Below are 16,907 nucleotides of genomic sequence, written 5' to 3'. Positions count from 1 at the left end.
CACAACAGATCCAGAGGAAGAATGCCTGGACTCCGCCTACTGTGTGGGCATCATTACCGAATGTGAATATGCCACATCCAACTCGTCACAAAGTCAATCCATCCTCGCTGTGGATTCTGCGGACGAAGGGCATGCGGTGATGCAGGTCAACCACTGCTCCATCCAGTTTAAGCTGGACACAGGTGGCTTCTGCCAACCTCCTCTCACAGCAAATTTCAAACGTATCAAGAAGCCCCCCAATGTCCTTCCAGCAGCCTGCAGTCTCTTGGACTACAACGGGAATGCCATCACGGCACTGGGATCCTGCCACCTACTTGTCTCCAACCGGAGCACCCATGCACGGCTACGTTTTGAAATTGTCAAACCAGACAGGGCATCCCTACTTAGCGTGCAGGCCTGCAAGCAGCTGGACTTTGTGTAGCGGGTTTACACAACAACATCCTCCAATGTGGATCTTCAGGCCGGCATTGACAACATCCTCGCTCAGTATCTGGATGTGTTCGACGGGATGGGCACGCTGCCACATCGATACAAGATTCTTCTATGACCTGATGCCAAGCCAGTGGTCCACGCACCACGCTGGGTCCCGGCTCCGCAGAGGGAGGGCCTGAAGGCACAGCTCAAGGATCTTCAGCAACAGGGCATCATTTCCAAGGTAACCGAACCGACTGACTGGGTCAGCTCGATGGTATGTGTCAGAAAGCATTCGGGAGACCTGCGCAACTGCATTGATCCCAAGGATCTCAATAAGAACATAATGCGTGAACACTACCCCATCCCGAAGCAGGCGGAACTCACCAGTGAGATGGCACACAAGTTTTTTCACCAAGTTAGATGTGTCACATTGATTTTGGCAAATCCAGCTGGATGAGTCCAGCAGAAGGCTCTGCACCTTCAACACACCGTTTGGCAGATACTGCTACAATCGCATGCCGTTTGCCATTGTTTCGGCATGGGAGATCTTCCATCGCATCATGGAGCAGATGATGGAGGGCATTGAAGGGGTTCGGGTGTACGTGGACGACATCATATTCCACGACCCCTGAGGAGCATGTTTCCTGTCTCCAGCAGGTATTCCGCCGTGTCCATGCCAATGGCCTGAAGCTGACAGGTCCAAATGTTGCTTTGGCATGTCGACACTCAAGTTCCTAGGTGACCAGATCTCTCAGCAGGGCGTGCGCCCGGACACAGACTAGCTCAAGGCCATCAAAACCATGAAGGTCCCTGAAGACAAGAAGGCGGTGTTGCGCTTCCTGGCCATGGTCAATTTTCTGGGCAAGTTCATCCCAAACCTGGCCTCACACACCACGGCCCTACGAAACCTGGTGAAAAAGTCCACTGCCTTTGAGTGGCAAGCAGCACATCGGCAGAGTGGCTGGAGCTGAAAGCCAAGCTCACCATGACACCCGTCTTGGCATTTTCGACCCCGACAGGGAGACAAAGATCGCAACAGATGCGAGCCAGGATGGCATCGGTGCGGTTCTGCTCCAACGCAATGGCACTTCATCCTGGGCATTGGTAGCCTATGCATCGAGGGCCATGACACCCACCGAAACACGGTATGCGCAAATGAAAATGAAAATCGCTTACTGTCACAAGTATGCTTCAAGTGACGTTACTGTGAAAAGCCCCTAGTCGCCACATTCCGGCGCCTGTTCGGGGAGGCTGGTACGGGAAATAGAGAAGGAATGCCTGGGTCTTCTCACTGAAATTCTCATGTTTCACGACTATGTCTACGGCCTGCCGACATTCACTGTTGAGGCGGATCATAGGCCTCTGGTCCACATTATCCACAAGGACCTGAACGACATGACGCCTCGGTTGCAGCGCATCCTCCTCAAACTCAGAAGGTATGACTTTGACTTAGTGTACACGCCTGGCAAGGAGCTCATCATCGCTGATGCATTGTCCCGCTCCATCACATTGCCTAGTGAACCGCTGGAAATCATCCGGCAGATTGAATCACAGGTGCAGCTGTGTGCTAGCACCCTCCTGGTGTCTGATGAGAAGGGGGTCGTATCCGCGAGGAGACATCCAAAGACCCCCTCTTGCAGCGTGTCATGCACCACCTCACCAATGGTTGGCAGAAAGGGCAGTGCCCTCAATTTTACAATGTAAAGGACGACCTGACGGTGATGGCATCCTCCTCAAGCTGGACCAATTGTAATTCCACACAGTCTCCAGAGCTTGGTGCTCAGCCAAATCCATGAGGGACACCTGGGCGTTGAGAAGTGCAGACGCAGAACCAGGCAGGCTGTCTACTGGCCCGGTATTAGCCAGGACATCTCGAACATGGTCCTCAACTGTGCAACCTGTCAACGCTTCCAGCCAGTGCAGAGCAAGGAGACGCTCCAGCAGCATGTAATCGAGACCTCCCTGTGGTCCAAGGTTGGCATTGACCTCTTTCATGTGAATGGTCGTGATTACGTGTTGATTATTGACTATTTCTTCAATTACCCTGAAGTCGTGAAGCTCTCAGACCTCACATCTTGGACCGTCATCAAGGCCTGTAAGGAAACGTTCTCCAGGCATGGTATCCCACTCACTGTCATGAGTGACAATGGCCCGTGCTTCAACAGCCACGAGTGGTCTATGTTTGCCAAGTCATACCATTTCAAACATGTCACTTCCACCCCACACTATCCGCAGTCCAATGGGAAGGTTGAAAAAGGAGTGCACGTTGTGAAACAGCTCATCTGCAAGGCTGAGGATTCTGCTTCTGACATCTACCTCACGCTGCTTGCCTACAGAGCGACCCCACTGTCCGCTGGCAAGTCGCCGGCTCAGCTCCTGATGAATAGCGACCTGCGGACGACACTTCCAGCCATACACTTGCCCAACCTGGATCACCTCCCGGTGCTGCAGAATGTGCAGCAGCTCCGAAACCAGCAAAAGCAGGGCTATGATGCTTGTGCCACCGGTTTGCCCGTGTTATCCCTGGCAGACACTGTCAGGATCAGGATACCGGATGGTGGCTGGTCTGCTCCAGCTGTCGTTGTTCGACAGGCTGCGTCCCGCTCGTATGTTGTACGTATGGCTGATGGTTCTGTTGTGCGACGAAACAGACGGACACTGCGTAAAGTTGCCTGCCCGCACCCGCTTCCTTCTCCGTTTCCGTCCGTTGGTTTGCCATCTCCTGATACCTCGAACTACGAGGCCACCAGTCAGGCTTCCATCCCACCTGTCAAGGCGCCGTCGTCTCCACCACCACCTCTCCGGCGGTCGACAAGGATCAGACGCACGCCCCAGAGGCTGGACTTATGATCATTTATTTTGTTTGCTATGTTCTGTTTTCTCGCATTATACAGTTGTCTTCACATGTAAATACGTTCACATATGCCACCGCTTGTACTTGTGTTACTGTATGCCACCACACGTAAATACATTCCCACATGCCAACAGAGAAAAAAAAAAAGGGGAGATGTCATGATATGCAAACATGCAGATAATGATGTACAGACAGGCAGCTAATGAACACAGAGAACAGGACATGACCAATGAGCAGGCAGGACACTCGGGGGTGGGATCTGACTATAAAAGGCATGAGGCACTCGCACTCCGCCTCTTTCCACTGATGAACATCTACAGAGTGAGTCAGGGTGTATGTACAGTATCACACCTCCAGCACGTGGCTAAGAGCTAGTCTGGTTCAGTCAGACAGAGTAACCACACTTAGGTTAGCAGAGAGTCGAACTCATAGAGAACTGTGCTAACTGTGCTACTGGTTCAATAAATCAGATTGAACTAACTTCAAGGTCTGGAATATCTTTTGGTCAAAGCTACATCCAGTTGCAGCCTGTGTTATCCCAGAGTACATAACACATCAACTGAGGCATGATTATTGTGTGGAACAGCAATGTGACTTCATTGGTTAAGACTTTGGTTGAGCCCCGAACAGATCGCTAATGAAATTTTTACCACCTTCTGAAGAGAGATTACTGAGTTAGAGAGAGAAAAAGTGACTGAAGTTGCTGCCTGGTTTTCCGATTCACCTGCGTTTAATGGCCCCCAGTCTTGAGGGTCTCCATTGAGGACTCGTTAAACGGGACGGCATGGTAGCACAGTGTTTCGTACTGTGGCTTCACAGCGCCAGGGTCCCAGGTTCGATTCCCAGCTTGGATCACTGTCTGTTTGGAGTCTGCGTAGTTTTCCTCAGGGTGCTCCGGCTACCTCCCAGAAGTCTGAAAGATGTACTGTTAGGTAATTTAGACATTTTGAATTCTCCCACTGTGTACCCGAACAGGAGCCGGAGTGTGGCGACTAGGGGCTTTTCTCTGTAACTTCATTGCAGTGTTGATGTAAGCCTACTTGTGATGATAAAGAATTAATAAAACATTTTGAAGACAGGGAAGTTGAAACGATCAGCTAGCAATTGATTAATTTGCCTTTGAAATATTTAAAACAACACCCCTCACCCACCGCACATATCAGAATAGTTATGGAGAAAATGTTTCCATTTGTGGGTGAATTTAGAATACTTCCGAAGGTGGGATGGGATATAAGAGACAGTAATAGACAAAACAAATAATTTAGGAGGAATTCCTTTACAGAGCAAGTGCTGAGTATGTAGAATGCACTGCCAAATAGAGTGGTTGAAGCACTAAGTATTAGCACACTCCAGCGGAGACTGGATGATTATTTGAGAGAGAAAGGAATAGAATGAAAGGGCAGCAGGGTGAAAATAGGTAAATGGAATGGGAGCTGATTATGTGAAATATGAAAAACAGCAAAGACCAGTGGAGCCAAGTGCTTTTTCCCTGTGATGTGGTGCAGATTGTAACTATTCTGCTGCATTGCAGCCCACGAAGGTAATTTTCTGTAGTTTCCATTGCAAGTGACATCAGGTAGATTTAGATTTATTGTCACGTGTACCGAGGTACAGTGAAAAGTATTGTTCTGCGTACAGTCCAGGGAGATCGTTCCATGCATGAAAACGGAGGACATACGATAAATACACAATGTAAATACATAGACCAGATATGATTGGGTGATGACAGGCAAAAGAAAATGAGTTTTTTCAGTCAGCTGTTTCACACTTACTATTGTTATTCTATGGCTAATTGTGTGTATTGGGACACATTTTATCGAGGCAGGTCCCATGGATTTAGAAATTTCCTGACTCGAGCTACCTGCCTCAGTCGTCAAAATCCGGCCTTAGGCATCCTGACCCTCAGGAAATGGCGCAAGATTGGGAATGTGGAGAAAAATTAGAATTCTTCCAACTAAATGTGGTCATTCACACATCCAGGTGCCCATTCACCGTGAAGATGAAAAATCAGCGTTTTGACTCAGAAATTCTGCAGTGATTTTCTCAGTCCCCTGCCATAACTTCGGGCAGTGTTTTTCAAACTTTTTTTGCCTGGGACCCATTTTTACCAACCGGCCATCCTTCGCGACCCACGCCAGCCGATCTTCGCTACCCACCATTTTCTCTTGCCTTTAATGCGAGAGATGAGCCTGGGCTCATATTCTATAGTCTAGAGTAGCAAAGAGTTAGAAATTAGCTCACTGAAACAGGCATTATTCTCTCAGGACTCTACAGAGCAGATGAGAATATAAGTTTTCCTCAGATGGGTAGTTTACAGCCTGGGGATATAATCTGCAAATTACAATGCGATGATTTTAGACATAGATGAGGAGGAATTACTTAACTCAAAGTATTGGGAACCTTTTTAATCTCTGAAATTCACGATGAAAGACAGTTCTGCAGGCTCAGCCACTGAACATATTCAAGACAGATGCAGGAAGACTGAATTGAATAAAATTTTAAAAAAAAAATCTCCTGGGTCGGCGCGCTGAAGTCAGGAGGAGACTGTGTTTCTCTCTGGTCTCCGGCATGTGCACTGATGAGCAGGCACGCATGCGCAGCACACCTGCATATTTAAAGCCGGTCACAGCCGTCATTTTGAAAGCTGCTCGCAGCCGGCATTATTAAAAGCCTGAATTCACGCGATCGGGAACGCCGCGATGGATGGCACTGCGACCGTCCGGACATCTGTCCGCGACCTCCACTCTGAAAACGTCTGACTTCGGGCAATTTCACGTGGATACCTCATTCATTTAGAATGTTGCTGGAGTATTTGCCAGGGTTTCGGGGAAGAAGTGAGGATTGATTTCCTGCAAATAAGGAGAAAATTCAAGAACAATAATGATTACACTGAAGGAAGTGCTAAAAAGGATGCACGGAATGAGGATAAAAGCTTGGGATCAGAAAGGAGGGTATTTGACTTTGAGCGATAGCGTGCAGTAAGCATCATCTAATCAGCTGCATGTTATACATCCTACCAGATTTTCATTCCCATTGACCTCCATAGTTAAAATAAAAGTTTGGGACATTCTTGAATGGCTCTTTTAAGAATCTAATGGAGAACAAATGGAAATAAATCACATGGTATGTCCAAATGATGGTACTTATTACAGCAAGACCTTAATGGGCAAAGAAACAACAGCTGGCAGAGCATGATGTAAGTCCTGTGGTATTTAAGGTCAGACCCGCGATGACTACTGTTTAATATAGCTGGCAGTTTTACTGTAAACTCTCCTTGCTACTACATTTTAGAAACCCTCAGACAGAAGAGAGAATTGGTTTGGCTTGCATTTCTGTGTCATTGGTGGGATGGGATCTGCCCCAGGTTGTTTTAATAGCTGATACTAGAAACCTTTGTGCAACAGATCATTTATTTTGAACTGCATAATGAAATTGATTCCAGTAATTAGCAGAACATTTATAAAACAGTGCACATAAATGTGAAGTTTATTGCTGGAGTGTCGGTGCAGTTTGCAATGCAATGAAGAAAATAGACTGTTCAACAGTACTCTGAAATTCATTGTTTTATGAATTTTCGCTGAATAGATGGTACAATTTTGATGTAAAACTAGTTTCATTTAGAAATATATTATAATTAAAATTCCAATTACTTCATTTGCTGAACAGTTCATAGTATTTTTAAAGATGTTTCTCTCTTGGCAGCTGAGTTGGGTGACTATGAGCCACATGAACACCCAGAGGGTTACGTTGGTGAAATCAAGTTGTTTCCTAAGCAAACACAAAAGCTGGAAAGAAAAATGGAGCAGATTCATAAAAACGAGCTAAGGTATTTCATGATGCACTCGGGTCTTTATTGACCTTTCCCTGGAAAGCTCAGTTGCTGTTTTTTGGGTTATTCTCTATGGGGAAATCTTAACTTTTTGTGGCATATTTTAATTGGGTACCTATGGCCTTGATATGGTTTTGGCAATGTGTCCAGGACGCGGAACTGAAAACATCAATAGTTTTCTCACTAATGGATCTGCCATGTGCATGCAAAGAATCTTACTCATGACTGCAAATAGTGACAGAGCATCACAAGTGAACAGCTAGCATTTTTACAACTTGTATGTAGACAACAGATTTGGTACTTACTTCTTGAAAGAAAAATACTTTTTTCATAATATCTTTGCTAAACTACTATTTTGGAAAAAGATTTTTATTGTGATTTTAACATTTAGTAAAAAGATTTGTATATATAACAAAACAAAAGAGCGCCATAGGCAAATACATAATCAAAGAAGCTGGGCAACAATAGTTGTATATACGACAATACAACGGTTGTCACTCTGCCTGTGACCGAGGTTCCTGTGCTCGCATTCTGTTATTTACATTCATATTTACTGCCCATGTTAAAACTCTTGGCTTTCTTTATATGTGCACTCGTTCTGATGGGGGGCATCCTGTTCCCCTATTGTGGTCTCGACGGTGGTTATGATAATCCACCTCACCGGTTTTCCATGGGAGGTGGGGGGGGGGGGGGGGGGGGGGTTGCTATACAATTACATTAATGCTACATTATACAAGTTTCAGCCAGTAACTTGTATACCTCTACAGACATGAACACAAGTGCTTGGCTAAACATCAAGTGCAGACTGGAAAACACTGAATTTTCAGTCCTATTATTTATTACATAAAATATTGGCCAGATTATTGCTCTTGTTGGTGAAGGAATGGTGCTGGCTGTTCACCTCACTGATCACTGGCTACAGACATTTTGTGGCATGGGCAATAGATATTAGATGGATTTTCTGCGCTCACGTAATGAGTTTCACGGTGGCGGGAGGTGGCCTGCCATTAGTTGGTGGTGGGATCCTGTGGACCCGCCGCTGTAAATGGGATTTCCCTTCTTTGCAGTGGGGAAATCTGTGCTTCCAGGGATCATGGGAACGGTATACTCCGCGATCGTTATCTCCGACCACATTCCACACTATATGGATGTGAGATTGGAGACAGGCTGGGCCCTGCGCCCCAAGTGGAGGCTGGTCACGGACCTCCTGGCCGACAAGGCCTTCTGCCAAAAAATATCGCAGGCCATAGGCGACTACGTTAGTAACAAGCAAACCTGGGAGGTCTCACCCTCCACGTTCTGGGAGGCACTGAAGGCCGTGATTAGAGGAGAGATCATAGCCTACAAGACAAGCAGAGATAGGGAAGAGAAGGTGGCCAGGCAGCAGCTAGTTGACCCCATTCTGGAAGTCGATAGAAAATACTACAAGGGCCCGACCATAGGGCTGCTGGAGGAGAGGAAAAAGCTGCAAATGGACTTTAACCTGCTATCCACTAGGAAAGCAGTGTATCAACTCCGCCAGACATGGGGGACCTTCTATGAACATGGAGTCAAGACTGGCCGCCTATTAGCTCACAAGCTGAGAAAGCAGGCAGCCAATAGGGAAATAGCACAGGTTAAGGATAGCAGAGGCAGACTGGTAACAGAACCAAAAGAGGTTCTGTCGGGCAGCACGGTAGCCTTGTGGATAGCACAATTGCTTCACCGCTCCAGGGCCCCAGGTTCGATTCCGGCTTGGGTCACTGTCTGTGCGGAGTCTGCACATCCTCCCCGTGTGTGCGTGGGTTTCCTCCGGGTGCTCCGGTTTCCTCCCACAGTCCAAAGATGGGCAGGTTAGGTGGATTGGCCATAGCTAAATTTACCCTTAGTGTCCAAAGTTGCCCTTAGTGTTGGGTGGGGTTACTGGGTTGTGGTGATAGGGTGGAGGTGTTGACCTTGAGTAGGGTGCTCTTTCCAAGAGCCGGTGCAGACTCGATGGGCTGAATGGTCTCCTTCTGCACTGTAAATTCTATGATAATCTGTAAATTCTATGAAGGTCAATCGGGCATTTGAGACCTTCTACCGGGGACTGTACACCTCCGAGATCCCCAACGGGGACGCAGGGATGAAACAGATCCTAGACAGACTGGAACTACCAGTTGTGGGGGAAGACAGACAGGGGGAGTTGGAGGCACCAATAGACCTGGGAGAAATCATGGAGAGCATCAGCTCCATGCAGGCGGGGAAGGCACCGGGACCCGACGGGTTCCCGGGGGACTTATACAAAACATTTGCACCAGTCATGGCCCCACACTTAAGGGACATGTTGGCGGACTCACTGGCAGGGGGCACCCTGCCCCCCACGCTAGCGCAGGTCACAATTTCATTGATACCCAAAAAAGATAAAGACCTGACGGAATGTGGATCTTACAGACCCATTTCACTGCTGAACGTGGATGCAAAAATACTCGCAAAGGTCCTGGCCAAAAGGCTGGAGGGCTGTGTACCAGAGGTGGTCGCAGAGGACCAAATGGGCTTTGTCAAGGATAGGCAGCTCACAGCGAACATCAGGCAGTTGCTGAATGTAATAATGACCCCCCCCCCCAGGAGAGAGAACACCAGAGGTGATTGTCTCCCTGGACACAGAAAAGGCCTTCGACAGAGTTGAATGGAACTACGTCCTCGAGGTATTGGAATGGTTTGGGCTAGGACCTGGGTTCAGCACCTGGGTGAGACTCCTGTACAACATTCCCAAAGCGAGTGTCCGAACTAACACCACCAGCTCTGAATCCGTCCAGCTACTGAGAGGAACAAGACAGGGCTGCCCCCTGACCCCACTCTTGTTCGTGCTCGCGATTGAACCCCCAGGCAATAGCCCTGCAGGACGCGAAAAGCTGGAAGGGAATCTGGAGAGGAGACAGAGAGCAGAGTTTCACTCTATGCAGATGACCTGCTCCTCTATGTCTCGACGCCACAGGAGGGATTGAAGGCAGTGCTGCAAATACTGAAAGAGTTTGGAACCTTCTCGGGCTACAAACTTAACCTGGGCAAAAGCGAGGCATTCCCAGTGACCCCAAAAGGGGGAGAGACAGAGCTGGAGGGGCTCCCGTTCAAAATGGCCCAGAACAGATTCCGCTACCTGGGGATCCAAATAGCCAGACACTGGACACAGATCCACAAGTGGAACCTGACCAGCCTGGTGGAGGAAGTAAGAAAAGACCTTCAAAGGTGGGGCTCACTCCCACTCTCCCTGGCGGGGAGACTGCAGACGATCAAGAACAACGTCCTGCCAAGGTTCCTCTTCCTGTTTAGATCCATTCCGATCTTCATCCCAAAGGCCTTTTCCCAAAACATAGACAGTCTAATCATGGCGTTTGTGTGTTGCAGCGCACAAAGACTCCGTGAGACGAATAGAGTGAAGTCGATGAGGCTTTATTAAGCGTGTCTGTTCCCCCGCAGCTCGATAGTAAACTGACCTGCGGGGGAAGACTCCAGCTTCTTATACTCCGCCTTCAGGGCGGAGCTTGAGGTCAACGGCCAACCAGGACCCGGGATCTGTCAGCCAATGACATTAGGGCTTCCAGTCCCACATGACCCCCAATACATACTACCACATTCACCCCTTGTCAAAAATGAACCCGGCGGGGTGATGCTTTGTATGGTGGTAAGGGTTTACAGGGCTGGTCCTGGGAGGATAAAACATTCACATGGCAATACAGTATTGGGCAATTTCGTCCTGTTGCAACTATTTACAGAGGGTATAGGAAGAAAAGCAAAATGTTCTTGTGAACAGTCCATATTTGTTTTACATCGACGCCACGAGTCGGTCGGGCGGTCTGGTCGTCCGTGTCGATCGCCTCGGCCCCGGCGGTGGTGGTGGTGCTTGTACCAGTGTTGTCGCCTCCAGGAGCCGTACGGTTTCAGCTGTCGGTGCAAAGGGGAGGGGGACCGATCCTCCTGGGAAGGGGGCGGTCGCGGGGTGCGGCGGTGGCAGGAAGGGGGGGGTTGGGTTGATGGTGTCGGGGGGGTGTGCGTGTTGCTGGCGGGCGCCAGATCCCGCAGGGAGACCGTGTCCTGTCGGCCGTCAGGGTACTCCACGTAGGCGTACTGGGGGTTCGCGTGGAGGAGGTGAACCCTTTCGACCAACGGGTCCGCCTTATGTGCCCGCACATGCTTTCGGAGCAGGATGGGTCCTGGGGCCGCCAGCCAGGTCGGCAGCGACGTTCCAGAGGAGGACCTCCTAGGGAAGACAAGGAGACGCTCATGTGGCGTTTGATTAGTGCTCGTACATAATAACGACCGGATAGAATGGAGAGTGTCCGGGAGGACCTCCTGCCACCTTGAAACTGGGAGGTCCCTGGACCGTAGGGCCAGTAGGACGGCCTTCCAGACCGTGCCGTTCTCCCTTTCTACTTGCCCGTTCCCCCGGGGGTTGTAGCTGGTCGTCCTGCTTGAGGCTATGCCCTTGCTGAGCGGAACTGGCGCAGCTCGTCACTCATGAAAGAGGACCCCCTGTCGCTGTGGACGTATGCAGGGTGAAGATGCTGTTCAGGGCTTTAATGACTGTGGCCGCGGTCATGTCAGAGCAGGGAATGGCAAAAGGGAAGCGGGAGTATTCGTCCACTACGTTAAGAAAATATGCGTTGCGGTCGGTGGAGGGGTGGGGCCCTTTGAAATCGAGACTGAGGCGCTCGAAGGGGTGGGAAGCCTTAATCAGGTGCGCTCCATCTGGCCTGAAAAAATGCGGCTTGCATTCCGCGCAGATGTGGCAGTCCCTCGTGACTGTACGGACCTCCTCTAAGGAGTATGGGAGATTGCGGGACTTGATGAAGTGGTAAAACCGAGTGACCCCCGGGTGGCAGAGGTCCTCGTGGAGGGTTTGGAGGCGGTTAATTTGTGCGTTGGCACATGTGCCGCGGGATAGGGCATCGGACGGCTCGTTCAGCTTTCCAGGACGATACAAGATCTCGTAGTTGAAGGTGGAGAGCTCGATCCTCCACCTTAAGATCTTGTCGTTTTTGATTTTGCCCCGCAGTGCATTATCGAACATGAAGGCTACCGCCCGTTGGTCGGTGAGGAGAGTGAATCTCCTGCCGGCCAGGTAATGCCTCCAATGTCGCACAGCTTCCACTATGGCTTGGGCTTCCTTTTCTACTGAAGAGTGGCGGATTTCTGAGGCGTGGAGGGTCCGGGAGAAAAAGGCCACGGGTCTGCCCGCTTGGTTAAGGGTGGCCGCTAGAGCTGCGTCGGAGGCGTCGCTCTCGACCTGGAAGGGGAGGGACTCGTCGATGGCGCGCATCGTGGCCTTTGCGATATCCGCTTTGATGCGGCTGAAGGCCTGGCAAGCCTCTGTCGACAGAGGGAAGGTCGTGGTCTGTATTAGGGGGCGGGCCTTGTCTGCGTACTGGGGGACCCACTGGGCGTAGTACGAAAAGAACCCCAAGCAGCGTTTCAGGGCTTTTGGGCAGTGCGGGAGGGGAAATTCCATGAGTGCGCGCATACGTTCGGGGTCGGGGCCTATTATCCCATTGCGTACTATGTAGCCCAGAATGGCTAGCCGGTCGGTGCTAAAAACGCACTTGTCCTCGTTGTACGTGAGGTTCAAGGCTTTGGCGGTCTGGAGGAATTTCTGGAGGTTGGCGTCGTGGTCCTGCTGATCGTGGCCGCAGATGGTTAAATTGTCGAGATACGGGAACGTGGCCCACAACCCATGTTGATCAACCATTCGGTCCATCTCCCGTTGGAAGACCGAGGCCCCGTTTGTGACGCCAAAAGGGACCCGTAGTAAATGGTATAATCGCCCGTCTGCCTCGAAGGCTGTGTACTTGCGGTCACTTGGGCGGATGGGGAGCTGATGGTAGGCGGACTTGAGGTCCACGGTGGAGAAGACTTTATATTGGGCAATCCGATTGACCATGTCGGATATGCGGGGGAGAGGGTACGCGTCTAGTTGTGTGTACCTGTTGATGGTCTGGCTATAGTCTATGACCATCCTTTGTTTCTCCCCTGTCTTCACTACTACCACCTGTGCTCTCCAGGGACTATTGCTGGCCTGGATTATGCCTTCCTTTAGTAGCCGCTGGACTTCGGACCGAATGAAGGTCCGGTCCTGGGCGCTGTACCGTCTCCTCCTAGTGGCGACGGGTTCGCAATCCGGGGTGAGGTTCGCAAACAAGGACGGGGGTTGCACTTTGAGGGTTGCGAGGCCGCAGATAGTGAGTGGGGGTATGGGGCCGCCGAATTTGAACGTAAGGCTCTGTAGATTACATTGGAAATCTAATCCCAGCAAGGTGGGGGCACAGAGTTGGGGAAGGACGTTAAGTTTGTAGTTTTTGAACTCCCTCCCCTGCACCGTAAGGGTAACTATGCAGAATCCCTGGATCTGTATGGAGTGGGATCCTGCAGCTAGGCAAATCTTTTGTGCGCTGGGATAGGTGGTCAAGGAACAGCGTCTTACCGTGTCAGGGTGTATAAAGCTTTCCGTGCTCCCGGAGTCGACTAGGCATGGCGTCTCGTGGCCGTTTATTAGGACCGTTGTCGTCGTCGTCTGGAGTGTCCGGGGCCGAGCCTGATCGAGCGTAATCGAAGCGAGCCGTGGTTGTAGTAGTGGAGTGGGGTCCGTTGTTGCCGTCCAAGATGGCATCGGGGATGAACAAAATGGCCGCCCCATACATCGCACGTGGCTGGAGGGTCACAAGATGGCGGCGGGGGTGGACAAAATGGCCGCCCCCATGCGTCGTACAGGTCTGGGGCGGTCCAAGATGGCGGCGCCCCTCCTCCCCTCGTGGTGGCCGGGACCCAAAATGGCGGCGTCTGCGGGTCGCACATCGGCGCCCCTCCTCCCCTCGTGGTGGTCGGGACCCAAAATGGCGGCGTCTGCGGGTCGCACATGGTGTGCTGGGGGGGCTGGGGAGCGCTAGGATCGCGAGCGCTAGGACCGCGCGGAGCTCCCTCACCGCGAGCGCTAGGACCGCGCGGAGGTCCCTCACCGGGGACAGCGGTGGTCGGGGCCCAAGTCGGCGGCGCCGGCGGGTCAGGCGTGGGGCCGCGAGCGCTGGGACCGCGCGGAGCTCCCTCACCGGGGACAGCGGTGGTCGGGGTCCAAGTAGGTGGCGCCGGCGGGTCAGGCGTGGGGCGCGGGACGGGGGTTAGGGTGGCGTTAGGGACGCGAAAAACTCCCTCCTCTCCGTGGAGAGTGTTGGCCGGGACCCAAAGCGGTAGCGCCGGCGGCGGGTCATACATGGGCTGCGGGGAGGGGGGTTGGGGAGCGTAGGCGGCGTGCAGGGCTCCCAGTTCTCCCGGGACCGCGGTGGTCGGGACCCAGAGCGGCTGTGCCTGCGGGTCGTACATGGCGTGCTGGGGGGGTTGGGGCGCGTAAACCTCTTGCAGGGCTCCCTGTGCTCCCGGGACGGCGGCGACCACGCGGGACCGGCACACAACCGCATAATGGCCCTTTTTCCCGCAGCTTTTGCAGATAGCTGCGCGGGCCGGGCAGCGCTGTCGGGGGTGTTTCGCCTGGCCGCAGAAATAACAGCGGGCGCCCCCGGTGCGACTCGGCGTTTGGACCGCGCAAGCCTGTGGGGTGTCCGGGGGGTGGGGGGGTAGGGGGTGTGCCGCGACGGGTACGTACGGGGCCCAATGGCCTGCCGCGCGGTCGGGGCCGTAGGCGCGGGTATTACGCGCGGCCACGTCTAGGGAAGCTGCTAAGGCCCGTGCCTCTGAGAGTCCTAGCGACTCTTTTTCTAGAAGTCTTTGGCGGATTTGGGAGGATTGCATACCTGCCACAAAAGCATCGCGCATTAACATGTCCGTGTGTTCGTTTGCGTTCACCGACGGGCAGCTGCAGGCTCGTCCCAAAATCAGCAGCGCGGCGTAGAACTCGTCCATCGATTCTCCGGGAGCTTGCCGTCTCGTCGCGAGCTGGTAGCGAGCGTAGATTTGGTTAACTGGGCGAACGTAGAGACTTCTGAGTGCTGCGAACGCCGTCTGGAAATTGTCGGTGTCTTCAATGAGGGTGAAAATCTCCGTGCTCACCCTCGAGTGCAGGACCTGCAGTTTTTGTTTGTCTGAGACTCGGCCGGTGGTCGTTCTGAGGTAGGCCTCGAAGCAAGTCTGCCAGTGTTTGAAGGCTGCTAACCGCGTTCACTGCGTGGGGGCTGATCCTCAGGCATTCTGGAATGATCCTGAGCTCCATAGTCCTTTTTAGGCACGCTTAATAAATTGTAGCGCACAAAGACTCCGTGAGACGAATAGAGTGAAGTCGATGAGGCTTTATTAAGCGTGTCTGTTCCCCCGCAGCTCGATAGTAAACTGGCCTGCGGGGGAAGACTCCGGCTTCTTATACTCCGCCTTCAGGGCGGAGCTTGAGGTCAACGGCCAACCAGGACCCGGGATCTGTCAGCCAATGACATTAGGGCTTCCAGTCCCACATGACCCCCAATACATACTACCACATGTGTGTGTGTGTGTGTGTGTGTGTTGGGGCGGGGGGGGGGAAGAACCCGAGAATCCCCAAACTGACACTGCAAAGAAGAAAAATCAAAGGGGGCTTGGCCTTACCAAACCTACAATTCTACCACTGGGCAGCAGCGGCAGAAAAGGTGAGGGGATGGGTACAATAACTTGGCACTGATTGGGTACAAATGGAGGAGGCATCCTGTAAAAGAACGATCCCCCAGGCCCTGGTTACAACAGCACTCCCAACCTCCTCAACAAGATACACAACGAGTCCAGTGGTAGCGGCCACGCTGAGAACATGGACCCAGCTCAGACAACACTTCGGGATAACTAAAATGTCCCCCGTGGCCCCCATCTGTGGCAATCACTGATTCCCCCCAGCCATGCTAGATACCACCGTCAAAAGTTGGAGGCAGGACGGGGGCACACTGACAGTCGAGGATTTCTACGTAGGGCGCAGACTGACAACACTGGACGAACTGACGAAGAAGTGGAAACTAACAAAAGGACAGGAATTGAGACACCTCCAAATAAAACACTTCCTCCTCAAAGAAACAGTAGGATACCCCGGGGCCCCAGAAAATACACTACTAGAGGACCTGATAGCACAAGCAGCGAGAAGTGGGGGGGGCTATGTGGGAAAATATACAGACAGCTACTGGACAGAGCCCGGACTCCACTGGACGAGATCAGACAAACATGGGAGGACGAACTGGGGACAGAGGTAGGATGGGGACTCTGGAGCGAAGTACTGAGCAGGGTGAGCTCCACCTCCTCCTGCGCAAGGCTCAGCCTAATGCAGCTGAAAGTGGTGCACAGAGCGCACCTGCCCAGAACCCGAATGAGCAGGTTCTTCCCGGAGGTGGAGGACAAATGTGAGCGGTGCCAGAGGGACCCGGCCAACCACACCCACATGTTTTAGGGATGTCCCAAGCTTGCTGGGTTCTGGACAGCCTTCTCCGAGGCAATGTCCAAGATTGTGGGGGTAAATCCACCCCTGATAGTGGCAATCTTCGGGGTATCGGAGCAGCCAGAGCTACACATGGGGAAGGGGGCCAATGCCCTTGTTTTCGCTTCCCTAATTGCACGCCGGAGAATCCTGCTCGGCTGGCGATCGGCAGCACCACCCACAGCTGCAGACTGGCTCGCTGACCTCTCGGAATTTCTCCACCTGGAGAAGATTAAGTACGCCACCCGAGGGTCAGAGGAAGACTTCCTGGATACTTGGGGGCAGTTAGTCGGCCTGTTCCAAAACCTGTTCGAGGCCAGCAACGAGGAGTAAGCTAAGAATACAAAGAAAACAACAAGATAGATGAGGACCAAAGAACTGCGCAACGGAGCGGGGGGGGGGAGGTGGAAGGAATGTGGGGACAC

General features: G+C 52.0%; 1 protein-coding gene across 3 annotated transcripts in view; it reads left to right on the top strand.

Moving 5' to 3' along the window:
* Positions 1-16,907, top strand: part of frmd3 (FERM domain containing 3) — a 356,546-nt gene that overhangs the window by 202,338 nt on the left and 137,301 nt on the right. For all 3 annotated transcript variants that reach the window (XM_072516657.1, XM_072516656.1, XM_072516655.1), the window contains one exon: positions 6,971-7,094. In XM_072516657.1, the coding sequence (XP_072372758.1) occupies positions 6,971-7,094 (124 nt within the window). The remainder of the gene's footprint in view (positions 1-6,970; positions 7,095-16,907) is intronic.

Source organism: Scyliorhinus torazame, chromosome 9 (assembly GCF_047496885.1).
Source record: "Scyliorhinus torazame isolate Kashiwa2021f chromosome 9, sScyTor2.1, whole genome shotgun sequence".
Lineage (NCBI taxonomy): Eukaryota > Metazoa > Chordata > Chondrichthyes > Carcharhiniformes > Scyliorhinidae > Scyliorhinus > Scyliorhinus torazame.
This window is presented reverse-complemented; position numbering and strand designations above follow the sequence as displayed.